Raw genomic sequence first — 20,450 nt, forward strand, 5'->3', positions numbered from 1 at the left:
AAGGGGCTTGAAGAACTCAGAGAAGCTATGAGCTATGCCATGCAGGGCCACCCAAGATGAACAGGTCATAGTGGAGAGTTTTGACCAAACGTGATCCACCTGGAGCAGGAACCGGCAAGCCACTCCAGTATCCCTGCCAAGAAATCTCCATGAACAAAGACAACAGGCATATAAAAGCTTCCCATTGGGGTGGGGCATTTAAAAAGAAAGAAAGAAAGAAAACATAGATAAACAAATCAGCTTTGTTTTATTTTCTCATGTGATGCACATCCATTTTCCACATTTCATTCACATTTACATGCTTGACTAAAAACAAACAATTAAAAAAAAAGCTATTTTTTAAAATATAAAAAGGCAGGGGGAACCCACACATTTGGAAAGACAGCCTTCTTGCTGCTTGAACCAGACACATTTTATACAGCGGTGCAAATGAGATTTGATTGTCCTTTTCCACCAACCATTTCCCCCTGGAAAGCTACAATTCGCTTGGTGGGGGGCAGGGAGCAGAAATAGAAATTGCTGCCTTTCCCTCCTCAAGTAAAAGGGACGACATATTGTCTCCGTGGTAAACACATAATCTGTTGAGCAAAGTTGGATTATCTTAAAAGTTCAAGCAAGCTGCGACGTTCAAATGATGTGCAAACGTCGTCAGCGAGTGGAAGTGTGAGTGACTTTGTCTATGCGCACAAAACACCTGTGGAACTCCCTGCAGGTTTGTCCGTAAGCAAAGCTTCTCATTCAAGAAGCAAATGCCCTATCCCCTTGGGAGCAAATTGTTCGCCCTAACGACTTGAGTGCAAGGGGCTCTGAAGAAATTCCAGTTTGCCATGTGGAGAAGACACTCCCTGCATTGCAATATTCGCAACCGGAAGTCGCTTATCTGCACTGCTGTGGCCGATTCCCCCGTTACAAAGATGCACAGGTATTTGTGCTGCTGATAGACGCAAACAACATCGAGGGAATCAGGGTGAGAGATGTCTGGTTTAGTAGGACTTGAGAAAACAAATGCTTCTCCGATGGTCCCCAGAGCCTTGAGTGGCTTATTCTAGAAGTCCAGGTCATCTTGATCAATCGCCTCTGAGCTCGCCTCCTTTTTAGGGACTGGGCTGCTTCCGCCTTTGCTCTTGCCAGTTTTGGGTTTCTTCTTTGCCTGAGGGCATGCTTGGTCTTCTTCTTCCTCTCCCTCTTCCTCTTCCTCCTCTTCTTCACTATCTGGGTACATCTTTGTGGGTTTTACCTCTGCGTCGCCTGCTGTCTCTCCATCCTCACCACCACCACCACCACCCTCCAATTCCTTACAGTCTTCTTCTTCATCGCCACTCCCTTCCTCAGACCCTTTCTGCGATTGCTGGGAACAATTCCCCATAGAGGAGAAGGCGGAGCTTTTTCGCTGGGTCTCTGCCCCCTCGGTGGCTCCTTCTTCCGTTTCTCTGGGGTCTTCACTGCCATCTGCTTCCTCGCCATTCGCCTCTGCTTCGTTTTCTCCTGCTTCTTCCACTTCTGTCTCTGGCTTGGCATCGCCCTCATCCTCTTCTTCACCGTCTGCCGGAGGCTGTTCCTCCGCTTCTGCTGGTGCCTCAGAGACCTTGCCATCGTCAACATTTGCTGCACATTCAGGTTCATTATCTCCTTCAGCCTCCTCTGGATCGGCTGCCGCACCATCAGTTTCATCTTCCGTTTTAGGTTCCTCTGCAGCTTCTTCTTCTTCTTCGTCTACTGCCTCTTCCTCCTCATTCATTTCCCCCTCTCCTTCACTTTTGGCTCCCACTTCCTCATCGTCTTCTTCCATTGCAACCTCCTTTCCCCCCTCTTGTTCCTCTGCTTCCACTTCCTCTCCCCCTTCTTCCTCTTCCCTTCCCTCTTTTTCTTCTTCACCTTCTCCTTCCCCTTCCTCCTCCTTTTCTTCTGCTTCCTCCTTTTCTTCTACTTCCTCCCCCTTTTCTTCTTCTGCTTCCTCCTCCCCCTTTTCTTCTACTTCCTCCTCCTTTTCTTCATCTACTTCCTCTTCCTCCTCCCCTTTTCCTTCTACTTCCTCCCCCTTTTCTACTTCTTCCTCCTCCCCCTTTTCTTCTACTTCCTCCCCATTTTCTTCTGCTGCTTCCTCCTCCTTTTCTTCATCTACTTCCTCTTCCTCCTCCCCCTTTTCTTCTACCTCCTCATTTTCTTCTACTTCCTCCTCATTTTCTTCTACTTCCTCCCCCTTTTCTTCTACTTCCTCCCCCTTTTCTTCTTCTGCTTCCTCTTCTACTTCCTCCTCCCCCCTTTCTTCTACTTCTTCCTTTTCTTCTACTTCCTCCTCCTTTTCTTCTACTTCCTCATTTACTTCTACTTCCTCCCCCTTTTCTGCTGCTTCTTCCTCCTCCTCCCCCTTTTCTTCTACTTCCTCCCCCTTTTCTTCTACTTCCTCCCCCTTTTCTTCTACTTCCTCCTCCTTTTCTTCTACTTCCTCCTTTTCTTCTACTTCCTCCTCATTTTCTTCTACTTCCTCTCCCTTTTCTTCTTCTGCTTCCTCTTCCTCTTCCCCCTTTTCTCCTCCTTCCTCCTCTCCCTCTCCTCCTTCCTCCATTGCTTCCTCTTGTGCTTCCCCGCCTACTTCTTCGTTCACAGTTTCCTCCCCCTCGGCTTCCTCACAGTTCTGATTTTCTTCCTCCCCATCTGCTGGGGCTTCTACTGCTTCACCTTCGGTCACTTCCTGCTCGTCAGCCAACACTTCCTGCTCTGCCTCAGCTTCATTGGCCTCCCCTTCTGCTTCCTCTTCTGCAATGTCCTCCTCTGCCTTGCCCCTCTGCATCCTCAAGATTTGCTGTAGGTCAAAGGCCTTCACAATGGGGGCATTGGCTGCCACCACCGGCCCTCGAGACCGCAGAGCTTTGGCCTCCATTTTCTTCTGGAAGCAGGCATCGCAAGGGCAGTATTCCTCTTCCCCAGGGGGGTCACTTGTATCATCTCTGATGGTCGTACTGAAAAAATCTAATTCCTCATCTAATTCCCTTGTCTCGCGCGGCTTGCTGCGGTCATTGTAGAGGGACATTTTGTGAATGCTCTGCAAACGGCGCCTTCGGTTTTCCACTTGCAGGATGGAAGAATCGCGGCGCAGCTGCTCGTCCGGAGGCCTCGGGACCCTCCTGCCCGCTCTGCTTCTGATTTTCCCTAACTCTTTCTCAATGCTCTTTTGGATCCTCCGACTCACTTCCTCCTTCAGCTGTGCAATCATCAAGTCCAACTCCTCACTATTGGGCAAGTTCCACTTCACCTTGAAATCATTCATGGCGCTGACATAGTGAGCCATAAATTCCTTCTCGATCTTCTTCAAAAGCTTCAATACCCAAACCGGGTCGGGGTCGATAGATTTCTGTGGGGTGATGAGGGAAGCTTTTGCTGTGGGTTGGCGAGAAACTATGTTGCTGGAGACTGTATCAGCTTCTGACTCATCCACCAGCTGTTTTTCGACACTCTCTTGGGGTTCGCTCTTATTTGTGTTTGGATCGGGTTCAGCTTGACTGTTGCTTGGCTCTTCAGCATTCTCTTGGTTGTTGCTTGGCTCTTCAGCCTCTTCAACATTCTCTTGATCATCGCTTGGCTCTTCAGCCGCTTCAACATTCTCTTGATCATCGCTTGGCTCTTCAGCCACTTCAACATTCTCTTGGTCATCGCTTGGCTCTTCAGCTGCTTCAACATTCTCTTGATCATCGCTTGGCTCTTCAGCCACTTCAACATTCTCTTGATCATCACTTGGCTCTTCAGCTGCTTCAACATTCTCTTGATCATCGCTTGGCTCTTCAGCCACTTCAACATTCTCTTGATCATCGCTTGGCTCTTCAGCCGCTTCAACATTCTCTTGATCATCGCTTGGCTCTTCAGCCACTTCAACATTCTCTTGGTCATCGCTTGGCTCTTCAGCCGCTTCAACATTTTCTTGATCATCGCTTGGCTCTTCAGCTGCTTCAACATTCTCTTGGTCATCGCTTGGCTCTTCAGCCGCTTCATCAGGGTTCTCTTGACTGGGACTCTCTTCTACTTCCTGGATAGCGGGGTCCTCTTGGGTCTGCTCAACAGGGTCTGCATCAGCCTCATCAGCTTCTGCCTGCTCCACCTCGACATCTTCCATTTCTTCTTCTCCAACAACTTCTTTATCTCCCTCCTCCTCGCCAACGTCACTGCCCTGGTTCTCATTGGTTTCTGTCACGTCCTCTCCTCCAGTAGAGGCTGCCTTTTCTTCTCCTTCAGATTTTAAGCAAGGCTGGGTATGCTCCTCTTCCTCTTCCTCACTACAGCCTCCCTCTTGCTCTGCCTCCTCTTTCGCCTCTTCTTTGGTGGGTTTGGCTCCGTTCGTTTTCTCTGGCGACAAGGCACAGTCTCGGGCACCAGCCACGCTCCCCTCTCCTGAGCCTCCATCGCCACTGCTCACATCCACTCCAGAAGAGGACAAGGGTGTGAAGTCGCCATCCTTACGCTCCTTGAAAGTGGAGGGCACTTTTTCAGGGGCCTCTCCTTGGAGGCCTGAGCTCGTGGCGCCTTTCTCTGACGTGCACCCAAACCAGAGAGCCTGGAAGATGTTCAAAAGCTCAGTGTACCTTGGCCTGTTCAGGCACTTGCTGGACTTGCTTGAGGGGTCCAGCTCTTCGTCAAGGATCTGCAAGCTAGCCAGGCACGTGATCAGAATGTTTGCCGAGTTGCTGAGCTTTCTGCCCATCGTAGGGGAGACTTCGGGCAAGCTGTGTGATCGGTCCAGCTTGGCTTCTTGCTTGGAAGCCAGCAGCGCCTTCATGATCTGCACGGAAGTCTGGATGGTGCTGGGCAAGTCCTTTTTGTGGTTGTTCTGGCTAGAGATGACAGAGTGGTTGCATTCTGCTTGGCCTGCCTTAGCCTCTTCTGACACTGCTTTGGAAGCTGCCTCGTCATTGAGATCCTCGTCGGCTCCCTCTTCAACGGCCCCCTCCTCAGCTGCCTCCTCGGCTGCCACTTCTTCTTCCTCCTCCTCCTCTTCTTTCTTTCCTTCCGACTCCTCTCCCAACGATTCCTGGTTGTTTGAGCAACTGGGCATTTCAGCATCCAGTTCTGGGCCATCTCCGTCATCCTGCATCTCGCATTTCATCAGCAGAGTCTCCGAGGGGATCTTCCTCAACCACTCATGGACGACTTCTTCCGGAGAGGTGTTGGGAAGAGAAGAAGGGATGATGTCCTCATCGCCTTCCACCTCAGCCTCTCCTGCCTCGTTATGCAGCGCTTCAGAAGGATCCCCCGGCCCGTTCTCCTCCTCCATTTCAGTGGGCTGCGAATGGGCTGCTTCCTCTTCCTCCTTGCTCACAGTTGGCGCCGACCCAGCGGCGCTGGCATTGTTCGATTTCTTCTTCAGCACCGCAGACCGACTTTTTTTGCCGCTCGGCTTCCCTTTCGGGGGAGCTGGGCAGTGCAAACTGTACATGGACGCAGATTCTGATGCCAAAGCTTGGCTAGAGCGTTCCGCGTTGGAGTGGAGGCTGCTTTTCTTCCTCCTTGGCTTCGAGGACTGCGCCACGCTCGACTGTGAGCTAGCATGCTCGCTCCTCCCTGATGCCTCTGTCTCTGCGCATTTACTCTCTGAACGGGAAGACACAATCGACTGGATGCTCCCAAGGCCTTTGTTTCTTGCTGCTGCCGTGCAACCACATTTGGAGCACGTGGATTCGAACACGCTCCCCGGCCTTGATGCTTTGTCAGTTCCGTTTTTCCCATTGGAATTGGAGAAGCTGGAGCCAGCAGATGATTCCTTGCTGGAGGAATACGGCTGGCCGCCCTCCTGGATGCTCTTGGAGGACTGGCTGCAATGCCCGGAAGAGCTGCTTCCACTCTCCACGTTGCCGGCGGGAGGTGCCGCTGCTTCGCTTAAGGACGACACGTTGGAACGAGGAGAGCTTGAGTCGTGAGATGCATGGCATTCTCCCTCTCTTCCCTCCATCTCTGGGGAACTTTTGGAGTAGCAAGAGCCCCTGCTGCTCGACTGTGCATCTTCTGCATGCAGAGACCGTTTTGTCCTCTTTTTCTTGATGGTGGACACCCTGGAGACTTTGGTGCCTGCCTCTCGGTGACTGTGGCTGTGCTTGCTCCTCCTGGAGGAAGAGGAAGCTGCCGCGCTGCACACCTGCGTTTCGTTGCTGTCTTCTCTCTGGCTATTCCCATCGCAAGCTTTGGAACGGAAGGACTGTTCTGTGGAGCACCTCCCGCACTCGCTGACGTCATCGCTGACCGATTGGTTGGACGCCACATTTTCCAAGGTGGAATGAACTTTGCTGGTCTCCTCTTGTTCCTTGTCCACCTCTTCCTCCACGGAGAACGAAGAGATTGGCTGAGCGTCTTCTGAAAGCTCATCTGGGTTGTCCCTTGTCTCAGGTGTTGTCCGCTGAATGGACTGGCTGTAGGCGCTCTTTGGAGAGGATGGGCAGCTGGCCTCTTCCAAGTCAACCTCTTCCCTCGCCTTGATGCTACGGGAGGAGATGGTCCTCACCACGCTACTGCTCTCCTCGCACACTTCGATCTGGCTTTCCACGGAACAGTGAGACGATTTCGACCCGCTGCTCCCCGCCCTGCTGCCGTTGCCCTCTGTTCCTTCTGCGGTCGTCGTGGAATTGTCCTCATTTTGGGAATTGGCTAAGCAAGCTGCGGAATCCATTTCCACAGGTGACCCCCTTTTGCTCGTGTTGCTCTGGCCGTGTCGACAACGGCATTTTTGCACCTTGTGGTATTCTACCCTGTTCTCTACAGTCTCCGAGTAGCAAGAGGATTCCCGTACGACATGCTTGGAATATTCTTCTCCGCTGGACGAGGTGCGGCTGCTCTCGACGGAGGCCGTCTTTTTGCGGACGACCCTACGGTGGGACGACGTGCTTGAGCAAGAAGAGTGGGTGTACCAAGTCTTCTTGACCCATGGCTCCTCTTTCTGGGAAGCATGCATGGGGTTCTTCCAAATGTCATACTCTTTGCATGGCTTGCCACAATTGTGGCAACACGCCTCCTCATTTTCGGACACGTCAAGGTTCGAGATGTAAGAATCGGCATCGCAGGGGTATAATGAGTCGTCCACCTCGGAGCTGACCTCTGGGTTCTCTTTCTCTGCGGGGTCAGTTCCATTGTCTTCGTCTATGCCCATCTCTTCACAGGACACCTTGCCCCTCAGACTGGACTTCTGGATATGTGTGGACCACTGGAGCGTCTCATCGTTGAGCAGGCGGAAGCGGACTTTCATCTCAACGGACAGGCTGCCATCTTTGTTCACGTGCACCCTCTTCTCGACGTCATCGTTGACCAAGGAATGAACCAGGTTGCCCGCTTTGGAGTGCGGGCAGTGGCTCAAGCAGGGGGCGCCATTCTCCGGCGATGTCACGAGGCCGTTTGGATAGGATTTTTCCGACGACAAAGAGAATCTCGCGGAGCGATTGCTCAAGGCCGACCGCGGGTGGATCACGCTTTTCTTGGCTTTGAGTCCAAAGTTCACTGGAGTTTGAAGGAGATGGGGGTGTTGAGGAAACACAAAAAGGGAAATTATAAGGAATTATGCCAAGCATACAGCGACACTTAGGACAGTAAACTCGGAGCTCAGTGATATTGTTATTATTATTGGCTCCCAGTACGTTTCCAAGCACAATTCAAAGTGTTGGTGCTGACCATTCAAGCCCTAAAAGGCCTCGGTTCAGTATACCTGAAGGAGTGTCACCACCCCCATCGTTCTGCCCGGACACTGAGGTCCAGGCTGAGGGCCTTCTGGTGGTTCCCTCACTGTGATAAGTGAGGTTACAGGGAACCAGGCAGAGGGCCTTCTCGGTAGTGGCACCCGCCCTAAGGAACACCCTCCCACCAGATGTCAAAGAGAAGAACAACTACCAGACTTTTAGAAGACATCTGAAGGCAGCCCTGTTTAGGGAAGCGTTTAATGTTTAACATTTTTTTTTTTTTTTAAAAAAACCATTCTTCTTGCATTGGAACATTATTTCCCCTCCCCCCTTCATTTTTTGAAATACCGTATTTTTCTGTGTATAACACCCCCCCCCCCCGTGTATAAGACACCCCTTATTTTGGGGGACTCAAAATTAAGAAAATGGGAGGGGGCGAGATTGCCCTGTGTATAAGACAACCCCAATTTTTTTCTATTATTTTAACGTAAAAGAACCCTAATCTTAGACATGGAAAAGTATGGTACTTTTTTATTTTTGGCAGCAGGAAGCAGATTTACCAGTTCTTCTCAATCTGTTTCCAGGACTAAATGCTTCAAACAACCCAGTACTAGTATTTCTGCTGGTAATAAAATATTATATATATATATATATATATATATATATATATATATATATATATATAAAATCCCACGTGTTTCAAAGATTGAGCACTCCCAAAATATAGGTCTAAAATCTGCTCAATGTTGAATGCAACTGATTTAGTCTCTGTTGTGTTAAGTATCACTGTTACTGAATCGTTCCCTTAAGCCTCCCAAGCAGATTTGGGGAGGAGATGGACAGGAAGTCCTTTTTAAGCAGGTGGAGGTACTTGTGCCAACTTCCGCTTCCCTGTCCCTTCTTTACTGAACCTGCAGAACAACGGCCTGTTGGGGGACCAGGAGCTGGAGCCCCCTGGCACCTGCCCATCGAGAAAACCTGAAAGACCTAAACTTCCCTAAACAGAGTTGCCTTCAGATGTCTCCTAAAAGTCAGGTATGTCTCCTAAAAGTCAGGCAGAGGGCCTTCTCGGTAGTGGCACCCGCCCTGTGAAATGCCCTCCCAAATAAACATTTCCTTCACATCTGATGGGAGGGCATTCCACAGGGTGGGTGCCACCACTGAGAAGGCCCTCTGCCTGGTTCCCTGTAACCTCACTTCTCGCAGTGAGGGAACCACCAGAAGGCCCTCGGCGCTGGAGCTCAGTGTCCCGGCAGAACGATGGGGGTGGAGACGCTTCTTCAGGTATTTATATTGCGATCTTGTACAAACTGTAGTTTTAATGAATTTTATTTTGTACTCATCCATTCACCTCTTTGGGGGCCCTCGTGCAAAGAAGTGGTATATAAATAAACCAATCAATGAATGAACTGTGATTTAAGGTATTTTTCCATCAGATCTGCAGAAACCAGGTTTGATAGTGGTTTGGCCCCTTCCATTTCCAGTCCTTCCCCCCAATTCCTCACAATGGCAACTTCTTTATCTTCCAGCCCCCAAAATATTGTTGCTGGCACACGTCTGTCTCAAGAGACAATGGAATATGCCTCCGGGGGTGAAATCAAACTGCTGCGTTAATTTGTCTGCTGGTTGTTAATTTAAATAGCACCTCGCATTTGCTATCTCCCTGTATATTTTCATGCTTTCTTCATGAGGAGAATACAGCTCCCCTGATCCAAAAACACTGAAATAGGCGAGTTGGTTTGCCACCCATAACACTTGTGGTCTCATCAAATAACTTGGCTACATTTTGTCCATCCGTTAAATCCTTAATTGTGTTTGAACCAGATTGGTATCACCCTATTAGGTTGCCCAACATCCTAGTAGTATAAACTAAAAATTCATTATAAAAATAAATGGTGATAGTTCTGTGCATACAGTATCTTTTGTTCAAATTATTTCGTCTAAGGTGGCAGACACTGGCAACGTATTCCTTTTTTTCCTTTTTTTAAAAAAAGATATTTATTGAGATTTCAACATATTACAAAAATTAGAAAGAATAAAAAAGAATAAAAAGAAAAAGAAATACAAAATGAACAATTAAAAACAATTCAGTCTTTCTATATCTTATCTTTCATTTACTTGTTTCCCTGACCTCCTCACACCGCCCTTTCTTGTATTCCAGTTCAGTTGGTTAATTCAGCAAATCCTTTCCCTCTTTAATTTAATCTTAATCTTTTATCTTAATATATTATAGCTTTAGATTATCACCCGTTAACAATCCATTTTTACATGTTCCTTAACATTGCTGCTAAAAACCCCCACTTAACTTCAATCCAGCATCATTCTAACATTCATTAATTTTGCAGTGTTTCTGTAAATAGTCTTTAAATTTCTTCCAACTGGCAACGTATTTCTTATGCCTACCCCCTCCACTGCTCTTCCTGATATCACGTCATCATTTAAACAAACGGAATTCATTTCAGCCAGGATAAGTTAAATGGAACATCCATGGTCAGGGGCAATGTACCTTGGCTTGCCAGATGCTGGAATATAACCAAGCCTTTCCCAAGGCATCTGAGTGGCCGCTGAGTGACCTACATGGATCCTCATTCTGATCCAGGAAGGCCACCCAGATTTTGTCACCCCACCCCAAGACCTTTGGATGGGGTGGGTGATCAATTCGTTTTCCAGAAAAAGAACAAACTGCTTCCAAACCACCAACCCAAATCCAGCCCCCTGCCCTCCTTCTTACTTTCGTGGTTTTCGCCAACGTTGCCTCTGCTGTTGGACTGTGAAGGTAGACCGGGCAGCTTCTCTGAGGAGGGCTTCCGGGGGTTTTCCACCACGATGGGTTTGAAGGGCTCTCTCCCCACACAGACGAGGACATTGGGGCAGTGCAGCAGAGCTTGCATGTTGTCAATCTGGAGGGGAGGCAAGCACAGCAGACGTCAAAACTGGACTTATCTTACACACCACTTGGGAAGACAGGTGAGCTAATTCCAGTGTACTGGAAGGAGCAAAGATCATCAATGAGAGAGCCAGTGTGGTGTAGTGGTTAAGAGCGTTAGACTTGTAATCTGGGGAACCGGGTTCGCTTCCCCGCTCCTCCACATGCAGCTGCTGGGTGACCTTGGGCTAGTCACACTTCTCAGAAGTCTCTCAGCCCCACTCACCTCACAGAGTGTTTGTTGTGGGGGAGGAAGGGAAAGGAGAATGTTAGCTGCTTTGAGACTCCTTCGGGTAGTGATAAAGCGGGATATCAAATCCAAACTCTTCTTCAGTGTCAAAGCAATGGTTCTTCAACATCAACTTGGTTGGACTGGTCATGTTGTGCGGATGATCATCTTCCAAAGCAACTACTCTATTCTGAACTTAAAAATGGAAAGCGCAATGCTGGTGGTCAACAAAAGAGGTTCAAAACTCTCTCAAGGCAAATCTTTAAAAATGTAGTATAAACACTGACAACTGGGAAACGCTGGCCTGCGAGTGCTCCAGTTGGAGAACAGCCTTTACCAAAGGTGTCATGGGCTTTGAAGACACTCGAACTCAGGACAAAAGGGAGAAATGTACTAAGAGGAAGGAAATGTGCTAAGAGGAAATTGCGGGCAGCATTTGAAATCTGAGCAACGGGAAGAAAATGATAACATATGAAATAGAGGACGGTGTATTAGATTAAACAGGTGATACAGTGGACGCTTCGGTTGTGAACGTGATCCATGCAGGAGGCATGTTCGCAACACGCAGCGACGCGTCTGCGCATGTGCGGGTTGAGATTTGGCACTTCTGCGCATGCGCAAAGCATGATTTAGCACTTCTGCGCATGGTCGGCCCCCAACACCCAGAAGTAACCTGTTCCAGTACTTCTGGGTTTCAGCGGGTCCGTAACCTGGAAAAACGCAAACTGAAGCGTCTGTAACCCGAGGTATGACTGTATTATGCAGTATGTAAAAGGGATGGGTTTACAAACAGCATAGAAGGAAAGGTCAGAAATCAAATCATAAGAGAAATGTATGAAAAACTTGAAATTAATTGGTTAAAGTTATGGAAACCTGATAAAAATTTCAGCGCGAGGTGTCCCGAATTGTTTAGGGTTTTGCACACTAGCTTAGGATCCAATGGTCGGATCTCAGCGGTGTGTGCATGTGATAATAGATCTATAGAATCTTTACAACATATACTATTCTGTTGTTCACTACATTCAGTTTCTCGGATCAGATTTTTGTCCCCTTTTTTATTGGAAATCTCAGGTGACTCCTTGGAAACACAGTTAATGCATTTATTGCAAGATTCTGATCCGAGTAGGTCCCTTTCTGTTGCCAGATTTCTGATAACAGTATTAGCCTATAAAAGGAAAAATGGATTACTCTATGATTATTGATTTTGCCTAAATAATATTGATTTATACTGATAATTTGATATTTTAAGTGCTATATTGTTCTTATTTTAATGGAATTCAGAAACCTATGGTCTGAGATGTACTTGATTTTAACGTGATATAATTTATTAATTTTATCTTGTTATACCTGTGTTGCTGTATGATGTATTGAATATGGGCCTATGGCCGAAATAAACTATCTATCTATCTAGCTTAGGAACCCTGAATCTGGCCTAGTAGCAGATGGGAAGCCCAGGCCTCACAAAGGAACCTCAACAAGGAGCCTGAAGTTCCCGCGGTCACAGTCCCAAAGCCACGGGTCTTCTGCCATAACGTTGCCCAGCATAACTGAGAACTGCCTTCCCCACCCACCTGTTCTCAGGCTAATCATAGAATCATAGAAATGTGGAAATGGAAAGGACCACAAGTCCAACCCCCTGAGATGCAGGAATCTTATTGCCCGCTATGGGGCTCAAATCCACAGCCCTGAGTGAGCTATCCCACTTGGGATAACTCCAAGGGGGTTTAAATTCCCAAACATCGCAGAGAAAGGAAAGGATTACAGTGGTACCTTGGTTCTCAAACGCCTTGGTACTCAAACAACACTGCAAACCCAGAAGTGTTCCGGTTTGCGAACTGTTTTCAGCAGCCAAACGTGCTCCATTTTGAGTCTTACGCTTCTGTTTTGAGTGCCATGCTTCCATTTTGAGTGTTACGCTGAGGTCGGTCTGCTATTTATTTTGTGTTTTTGTTTTTGCGGCTCTTTTTTGTTTTGTTTTTGCGACTGTGTGGAACCCAGTTCAGCTACTGATTGATTGATTCTGCGACTGCAGTACATTGTTTATTGCTTTCATTTTATGGATCAATGGTCTCGTTAGATAGATAGTAAAATTCATGTTAAATTGCTGTTTTAGGGGTTGTTTTTAAAAGTCTGTATTGGATTAATCCATCTTGCATTACTTTCTATGGGAAAGTACGCCTTGGTTTTGGGACGCTTTGGTTTTGGAACGAATTTCCGGAATGGATTAAGTTTGAGAACCAAGGTACCACTGTAGTTGCGATTCCTGCATTGACCCTTGTGATCCCTCCCAACTCTACAATTCTCTGTTTATCTGATTCTATTACTCGCTTCCTTACAGTTCCAGTCCATTTCCCCTCCTATTTCAGAGGCTTTTATGGATTGGTTATTGATTATGCCCCACAGAGGACCTCAAGGTCCATAAATAGCAACACATTAGAGGTCCCGGGCCCTAAGGAAGTCAGATCAGCCTCAACCAGAGCCAGGGCCTTTTCAACACTGGCCCCGACCTGGTGGAACGCTCTGTCTCATGAGACCAGGGCCCTGCAGGAACTGATTTCTTTCTGCAGGGCCTGTAAGACAGAGTTGTTCCGCCTGGCCTTTGGCTTGGAGTCAATTTGATTCCCTCCCCCTCTTCTTTTTTCCTTTCTTCTTCTGTGATGGAAATCCTATTTGGGGACTTCCCTGGCTTTTTTCTGGCCCACGTAGGACCAGTCTGGAAAGTTAGCCTTGGAGAAGACTTGACGTTTTCATCCCCCCAAAAGTTTTTGATTTGAGTTTCTACTGAAATGAGGCTGCATTTTAATGCTGTATTTTAATCTTGTTTTTAAGTTGTATTTCAATCAATTTGTTTTTATATCGGGTGTTAGCTGCCCTGAGCCTGGTCTTGGCTGGGGAGGGCGGGGTATAAATAATAATAATAATAATAATAATAATAATAATAATAATAATAATAATCTCTCCTTGCCCCATATCATACGTTCTATGGGTGATGTACGTCGCTGGGTTAAGCAACTCCCAAAGCACAAGTCGTGCATGATACAATCCACAATCACGGGAATCCAGAACCCAGAGATAGGAAAATGAGAGCAAATCAACCTGCCAAAGAATCAATTCACCCAATTGCGAGATAACTCCTTCGTAAGGGATAAACACAACCTACCACCCTAAAACAAAGCCCAGGAACATTAATAGAAAATTACATTAAAAGTCACGAGATAATATTTTTACAAATTAATACATGTCAGGCGATCCTCTCCCATGCTCTCAGGTTCTCTCAGTTTATATTTTTTCAAATGTTGTATGTCACGCTGGATATTTTGTATATCTGGGGCGAGGAGAAAAAACTTGCCCCCCTGAGGGCCAGACATCCATCTGGGGCCACATCCCAGTGGTGAGCAGGGCCAGAAGCAAAAAGAGAGCCAGTTTAGTGTTAGTGGCTAGAGTGTCCGACTAGGACCTGGGAGGCTGGGGTTCAAATCTCCATTTGGCTATGAAACCCACTGGGGTATTTAGGGACAATCATTGCCTCTCTGCCCAGCCTCCTTTGGAGGGTTGTTGTGGGGATTAAATGAAAAGGGTGGGATACAAATGCAATGAAATCAATCAATCAATCAATCATAATAAGTTGGTGGAACAATGAATGTAAATGTTATCTCTGTGCCATAGCATACTTTCTGCACATTCCCTGGATACCCAGGCAAGGTAAAGGTAAAGGGACCCCTGACCATTAGGTCCAGTCGTGACCGACTCTGGGGTTGCAGTGCTCATCTCGCTTTATTGGCCGAGGGAGCCGGCGTACGGCTTCCGGGTCATGCGGCCAACATGACTAAGCCGCTTCTGGCGAACCAGAGCAGCGCACGGAAACGCCGTTTACCTTCCTGCTGGAGCGGTACCTATTTATCTACTTGCACTTTGACGTGCTTTCGAACTGCTAGGTTCGCAGGAGCTGGGACCGAGCAACGGGAGCTCACCCTGTCGCGGGGATTCGAACCACCGACCTTCTGATCGGCAAGTCCTAGGCTCTGTGGTTTAACCCACAGCACCAGCCGCGTCCCTACCCAGGCAAGGAAGAAGTACCAAAAATAAATACAATGGTACCTCAGTTTTCAAATGTAATCTGTTCCTGAAGACTGTTCGAGTTCTGAAATGTTTGAAAACCAAAGCATTTAGTTCCAGAAGCATTCACTTATGCAAAACTCAATACAGAAGCCGAGTGGCACGTTTGACTTCTGAAAAGTGTTTGAAATCCGAAGCATTTACTTCTGGGTTAACGGCGTTTGAAAACCAAAACATTCGTCAATGGAGATGTTCGAAAACTGAGGTACCACGGTACACCTGATTTGCCCCTGAGCTACAAAGCAGAAAATCCTCATTCGAAGCCTATCTTTGCCAGCATCTTGTTGTATAGGCCCTGGGCAAGCCATTGCTCTTTCCCTCAGTTCTCAGCTCACCATCTACCATTTGCAAATGGCGAGGGGAGGACTTTTCCCCCCAGCTGGAACTCTGTTCTGGCACGTGTCAGGTGGGTGCAATGCCATTAGGGATCCATAAGCAAACCAAAGAACATCTGTCCTTCAAAACTGGCACTTATACAGATGTTGTGCCGAGGTTTTCCACCCTGAACCGTGCATGAAAATGCAGGCGTTAGTGAAAATGATGTACAAAACGGCATTATGTTAGGGGAAACACTGAAAAGTCCTTGCTGCTGGAATACAAGAGGCTCCATCAACATTGGCATTCCCTCGGCCGCTGAAGATAGATAACAGTCTAGGCAAGCAATTCTCCAGAACTTGTTGATGTAATTGTATTAAAACAGTTTTAACTGTTTATTTTATTGTCTGTCTGCCTATCTATCTATCTATTTCAGGGGTGGCCAACTTCCACGAGACTGCGATCTACTTACAGAATTAAAAACTGGCAGTGATTTACCCCCTTTTGGGGGGGAGCGGGACCGTATTCAATTTTAACGCCGCTAAGGTAAGGGAAGATCGCAATCGACCTGTTGGATGTCCCTGATCTATGAACTGATTGTAAAAAGGCAACAACCCTCAAAGGACTTTTTTAAAAAGATAAAACAATATAATTATCAGTCAGAAAAATCAACAACAATCATTTCAAATGTTCAAAAAGTTTAAATAACAATAGATAAAACAGATTATAACTTGCATCAACTTTCTAAAGATCTGGGTAGCCTTCTCTAAACAAGAATGTTTTTAGCAGGCACCAAAAAGGGTATCACTTTATTTATTTATTATTATTATTATTATTAATTATTATTATTCTGTTGGGAGCTGGAGAAACCCAGCCAGATGGGCGGGGTAATAATAATAATAATAATAATAATAATAATAATAATAATAATGTTTTTATGTTATTTTCTATTTTAATTGTGTTTTGATTTTATAGCTGTAAACCAGCCATTTGGGGCATTTGACTCCTTCAGCCATATACCAAAGCAGAGTGCAAGCAGCTGATAATAGCCAGATCTGGAAATGGTTTTCATTGTCAAATTCTGTGTTAATGCAGTCAAAATAGTGTGGCTACAAGTGATTGCCAAAGAGAAGAGGAAGAGGAAGAGGAAGAGGAAGAGGAAGAAGAAGAAGAAGAAGAAGAAGAAGAAGAGAAAAAAGTGATATTCTAGGCTGCATCAACAGAGGTCTAGTGTCCAGATTATGATACTGCTCTATTCTGCCCTGGTTAGACCACACCTGGAATAATGTGTCCACTTCTGGGCACTGCAGATTAAGAAGGATATTGACAATAATTCTATGACAAGCTGGAACATGTACAAATGAGGACAACCAAGATGATCAAGGGTCTGGAAACCAAGAGTCATGAGGAGCAGTTGAGGGTGATGGGTATGCTGATACTTTGAGTAGGAAACGAATTAATGGATTTTAATTACAAGAAAGGCGATTCTGACTCAACATCTGGGAAAACTAGATACTCTTGGGGTCCCTTCCGTCTCTACAATTCTATGGGTCAATTCTGTGACCCACTGAGATTTACTACTCAACCGAGCAAAGAGATAAATAGGCCTTTTGTTGTTTAGTCGTTTAGTCGTGTCCAACTCTTCGTGGCCCCATGGACCAGAGCACGCCAGGCACTCCTGTCACCCACTGCCTCCTGCAGTTTGGTCAAACTAATGCTGGTACTTCAAGAACACTATCCAACCATCTCGTTCTCTGTCATCCCCTTCTCCTTGTGCCCTCCATCTTTCCCAACATCAGGGTCTTTTCCAGGGAGTCTTCCCTTCTCATGAGGTGGCAAAATTATTGGAGCCTCAGCTTCAGGATCTGTCCTTCTAGTGAGCACTCAGGGCTGATTTCCTTCAGAATGGATAGGTTTGATCTTCTTGCAGTCCATGGGACTCTCAAGAGTCTCCTCCAGCACCATAATTCAAAAGCATCTATTCTTCGGCAATCAGCCTTCTTTATGGTCCAGCTCTCACTTCCATACATCACTACTGGGAAAACCATAGCTTGTACTATACGGACCTTTTACTATACGTCTTCCCTATTTTACAAGCACTGGAAAGGAACATTCCAAGATTCTGTGACTGTTGGGATTGCGGGGGAAACGGCTCTTGGGAAGTGAGCTCAGGAGAGGAGTTGGGGAGCTGGATGAAGGAGAAAGGAAGAGGAGGTGAGTTGAAAAGTAGAAGGTAGATGTCAATATAAGCTGTGCTCGTGTGAACACATTGACAAGCCCCTCACAAGGGAAGCTGTGGCCTTCCAGATGGTGCTGGCTCCATCTCCCATCAGCTGGCACAGACCCCGATAAAGGCAGTTGTTTTCTAGTACCATCTGGAGAACCTCTGATTTCCCCCATCTCCAGATGTCTTTGGGGTCCTGTTGCGTTCTCAGCAAAGGCGAGGAGATAAACTGAGAAGCAAACAAGAAGGTATGCTCTCCTTGAAGGACCAAATACACATAGATGGGCTGCATCAATAGGAGTATAGCATCTAGATCAAGGGAAGTAATAGTGCCACTGTATTCTGCTCTGGTCAGACCTCACCTGGAGTACTGTGTCCAGTTCTGGGCACCACAGTTCAAGAAGGACACTGACAAACTGGAACGTGTCCAGAGGAGGGCAACCAAAATGGTCAAAGGCCTGGAAACGATGCCTTATGAGGAACGGCTAAGGGAGCTGGGCATGTTTAGCCTGGAGAAGAGGAGGTTAAGGGGTGATATGATAGCCATGTTCAAATATATAAAAGGATGTCACATAGAGGAGGGAGAAAGGTTGTTTTCTGCTGCTCCAGAGAAGCGGACACGGAGCAATGGATCCAAACTACAAGAAAGAAGATTCCACCTGAACATTAGGAAGAACTTCCTGACAGTAAGAGCTGTTCGATAGTGGAATTTGCTGCCAAGGAGTGTGGTGGAGTCTCCTTCTTTGGAGGTCTTTAAGCAAAGGCTTGACAACCATATGTCAGGAGTGCTCTGATGGTGTTTCCTGCTTGGCAGGGGGTTGGACTCGATGGCCCTTGTGGTCTATTCAACTCTATGATTCTATGATTCTAAGATACTCTTGTCAAATGTAGAAAGAGGAGGCATGGAAGATCAGGACTGTATCCACTGGTTTAGCCACTGACCTCCATGTCTTCTGGGTCCCATATATGCCAGGCAGGCTGGCCCAATAAATTTGGCACCTGAATCGAATCACAAAATGGTGGCTCTCTCCCTACCAGGAAAGAAGAGTTGAGTGAAGATCTACATTAGGAACACGGGGGAAATAAAGATCTAACTCAGGATCTGCTGCCCCTTTGAATCTTGCCACCTTGACGCCAGGCCTTCTGTTCTGACACAAACTGATTTAAGAGTCAGTGTCATGTGAAAGATGGACTTAGGTTACATTCACGCCATTTCGTTTTGTTTCACTTTTAATTTTTATACCGCCTTTCTATATTACTATGCACAAGGCAGTTCACAAGCTGAAAAAGCAACAAAATATAAAACGCCGCTCATCTTGTAGCAATCTGATCCAATACGAATAAATCATAATAAAAATATGACAATGTAAACAACTTTTATCAAATGACGCAATATCCAGTAATCCATTAAAATATACCCAATAAAATTAACCCACAACATATCAACACATAATTGAACATAAATTCACTCTCGACAATTACAATAGATTGTTATTAATTTATAATCAATAAAAACAACCACAAAATTACAATAATAAAATATCCCAATGCATTTTTTAAAAACCATGTAAAAAGACTGAATTGAGCAAGAAGGTTACATAGCTTATAATTTTTTTTTTTTAAAAAAGATTAAGCACATTTAAAGCACTTCAAATAGTCATGGCTTCCCACAAAGAATTATGGGAGCTGTAGTTTCTTAAGGTTTCTGAGAAATGCTAGGAGTCCCCCATTCCCTTCATGGAGAGGTTTTACAATCAACACCTCCTCACAGGGAACTCTGGAAACTGTAGTTTTGGGAGTGAAATAGGAGAACCTTAATGATTCTCAGCAGTACCCTTAACAAACTACAGCTCCCAGAATTCTTTGGGAGAAGCCATGAATGTTTAAAGTGGTATCACGGCAGCCAGTGTGGTGTAGTGGTTAAGAGCGGTAGTCTCGTAATCTGGGGAACCGGGTTCGCTTCCCCGCTTCTCCACATGCAGCCGCTGGGTGACCTTGGGCCAGTCACACTTCTCTGAAGTCTCTCAGCCCCACTCACCTCACAGAGTGTTTGTTGTGGGGGAGGAAGGGAAAGGAGAATGTTAGCCGCTTTGAGACTCCTTAAAGGGAGTGAAAGGCAGGATATCAAATCCAAACTCTTCTTCCTCTTCTTCTTCTTTAAATGCAAGGTGTGAATATGACCTCAGAGTGGGGAGACCTGGATTCAAATTCTCACTTACTGAGTGTCTGGCTCCTTTTTCCTTCCCTCCCTCCTCTGGTGAAACTCTCCCGTCTCTGCCTCCCAAAGGCTTGCACAGCTGTTTGTTGCAGCAGCCCTGGCCACAAACTCCACAGGCGAATGGTGCCTCTGGGGCTGGCCAGGGGGTGCTGGGTGCCAGGAACAGAGGCAGCCTCGGAGTAAGCAAGCAAGCAGGTGTGGGAACCCAGCCAGCCAGTCCGCCAGCCCTTGCTTTTGGGATGGACAGACAAGTCACAGGCTTCAGTGGTGCAATTTGAGGAGGCATCTCTCTTTGGGTCAGGAGGGGTAACTCAGAGGCCAGGGGCAGCAGCAGCGGCTGCCCAAAAGACTCCCAAGGAAGAGGGGAGAGGAGCCTGAGTGTTCGAAAAAGGGTGAGAGGCTGCCAGCTCTGCAGGCAAGGGGTGCCGCAACTGGGCCCCTGAGCCCCCCAAGGCTGCCGCAGAAAGAATGCAATTGGTCAAGGGAGCCGTGGACTCAAAAAGGTTGAAAATCTCTGGCCTTAATATATCTCACAAAGTTGCTTTAAGGACAAAATTGGGGAGGGGGGGAACCCTTAAGGAAGAGAGCAGCAAGAATAAATTCAATTGCTCATTAATTGCCCATTTATTCAAAATCCAGTTTAAACTACAGTGGACGCTCGGGTTGCGAACGTGATCCGAGCGGGATGCATGTTCACAACCCACAGCGGCACGTCTGTGCATGCACAGGTTTGCAATTTGGCACTTCTGTGTGCAATTTAGCACTGCTGCACATGC

The 20,450-nt window shown here is 46.8% G+C and overlaps 2 protein-coding genes across 4 annotated transcripts in view; one reads left to right on the forward strand and one right to left on the reverse strand.

Annotated features, from left to right (window-relative positions):
• Positions 1 to 228: 228 nt before the first annotated feature.
• Positions 229 to 20,450, reverse strand: part of RP1L1 (RP1 like 1) — a 49,776-nt gene continuing 29,554 nt past the window's right edge. For 2 of the 3 annotated variants that reach the window (XM_083432408.1, XM_083432409.1), the window contains exons 4-5: positions 10,378 to 10,546; positions 229 to 7,470 (exon numbers count right to left, since the gene is read on the reverse strand). In XM_083432408.1, coding sequence (XP_083288534.1) covers positions 1,046 to 7,470; positions 10,378 to 10,546 — 6,594 coding nt within the window. In that variant the 3' untranslated portion in view covers positions 229 to 1,045. The remainder of the gene's footprint in view (positions 7,471 to 10,377; positions 10,547 to 20,450) is intronic. The other variant, XM_083432410.1, reaches the window with a different exon arrangement.
• LOC310673929 (uncharacterized protein C8orf74 homolog) overlaps positions 17,390 to 20,450 on the forward strand; it is an 83,068-nt gene continuing 80,007 nt past the window's right edge. The window contains exon 1 of the mRNA XM_083432765.1: positions 17,390 to 17,446. The gene's annotated coding sequence lies outside the window, so the exon portion shown is untranslated. The remainder of the gene's footprint in view (positions 17,447 to 20,450) is intronic.

This window comes from Podarcis tiliguerta, assembly GCF_965153285.1.
Source record: "Podarcis tiliguerta genome assembly, chromosome: 3".
NCBI classification, from domain to species: domain Eukaryota; kingdom Metazoa; phylum Chordata; class Lepidosauria; order Squamata; family Lacertidae; genus Podarcis; species Podarcis tiliguerta.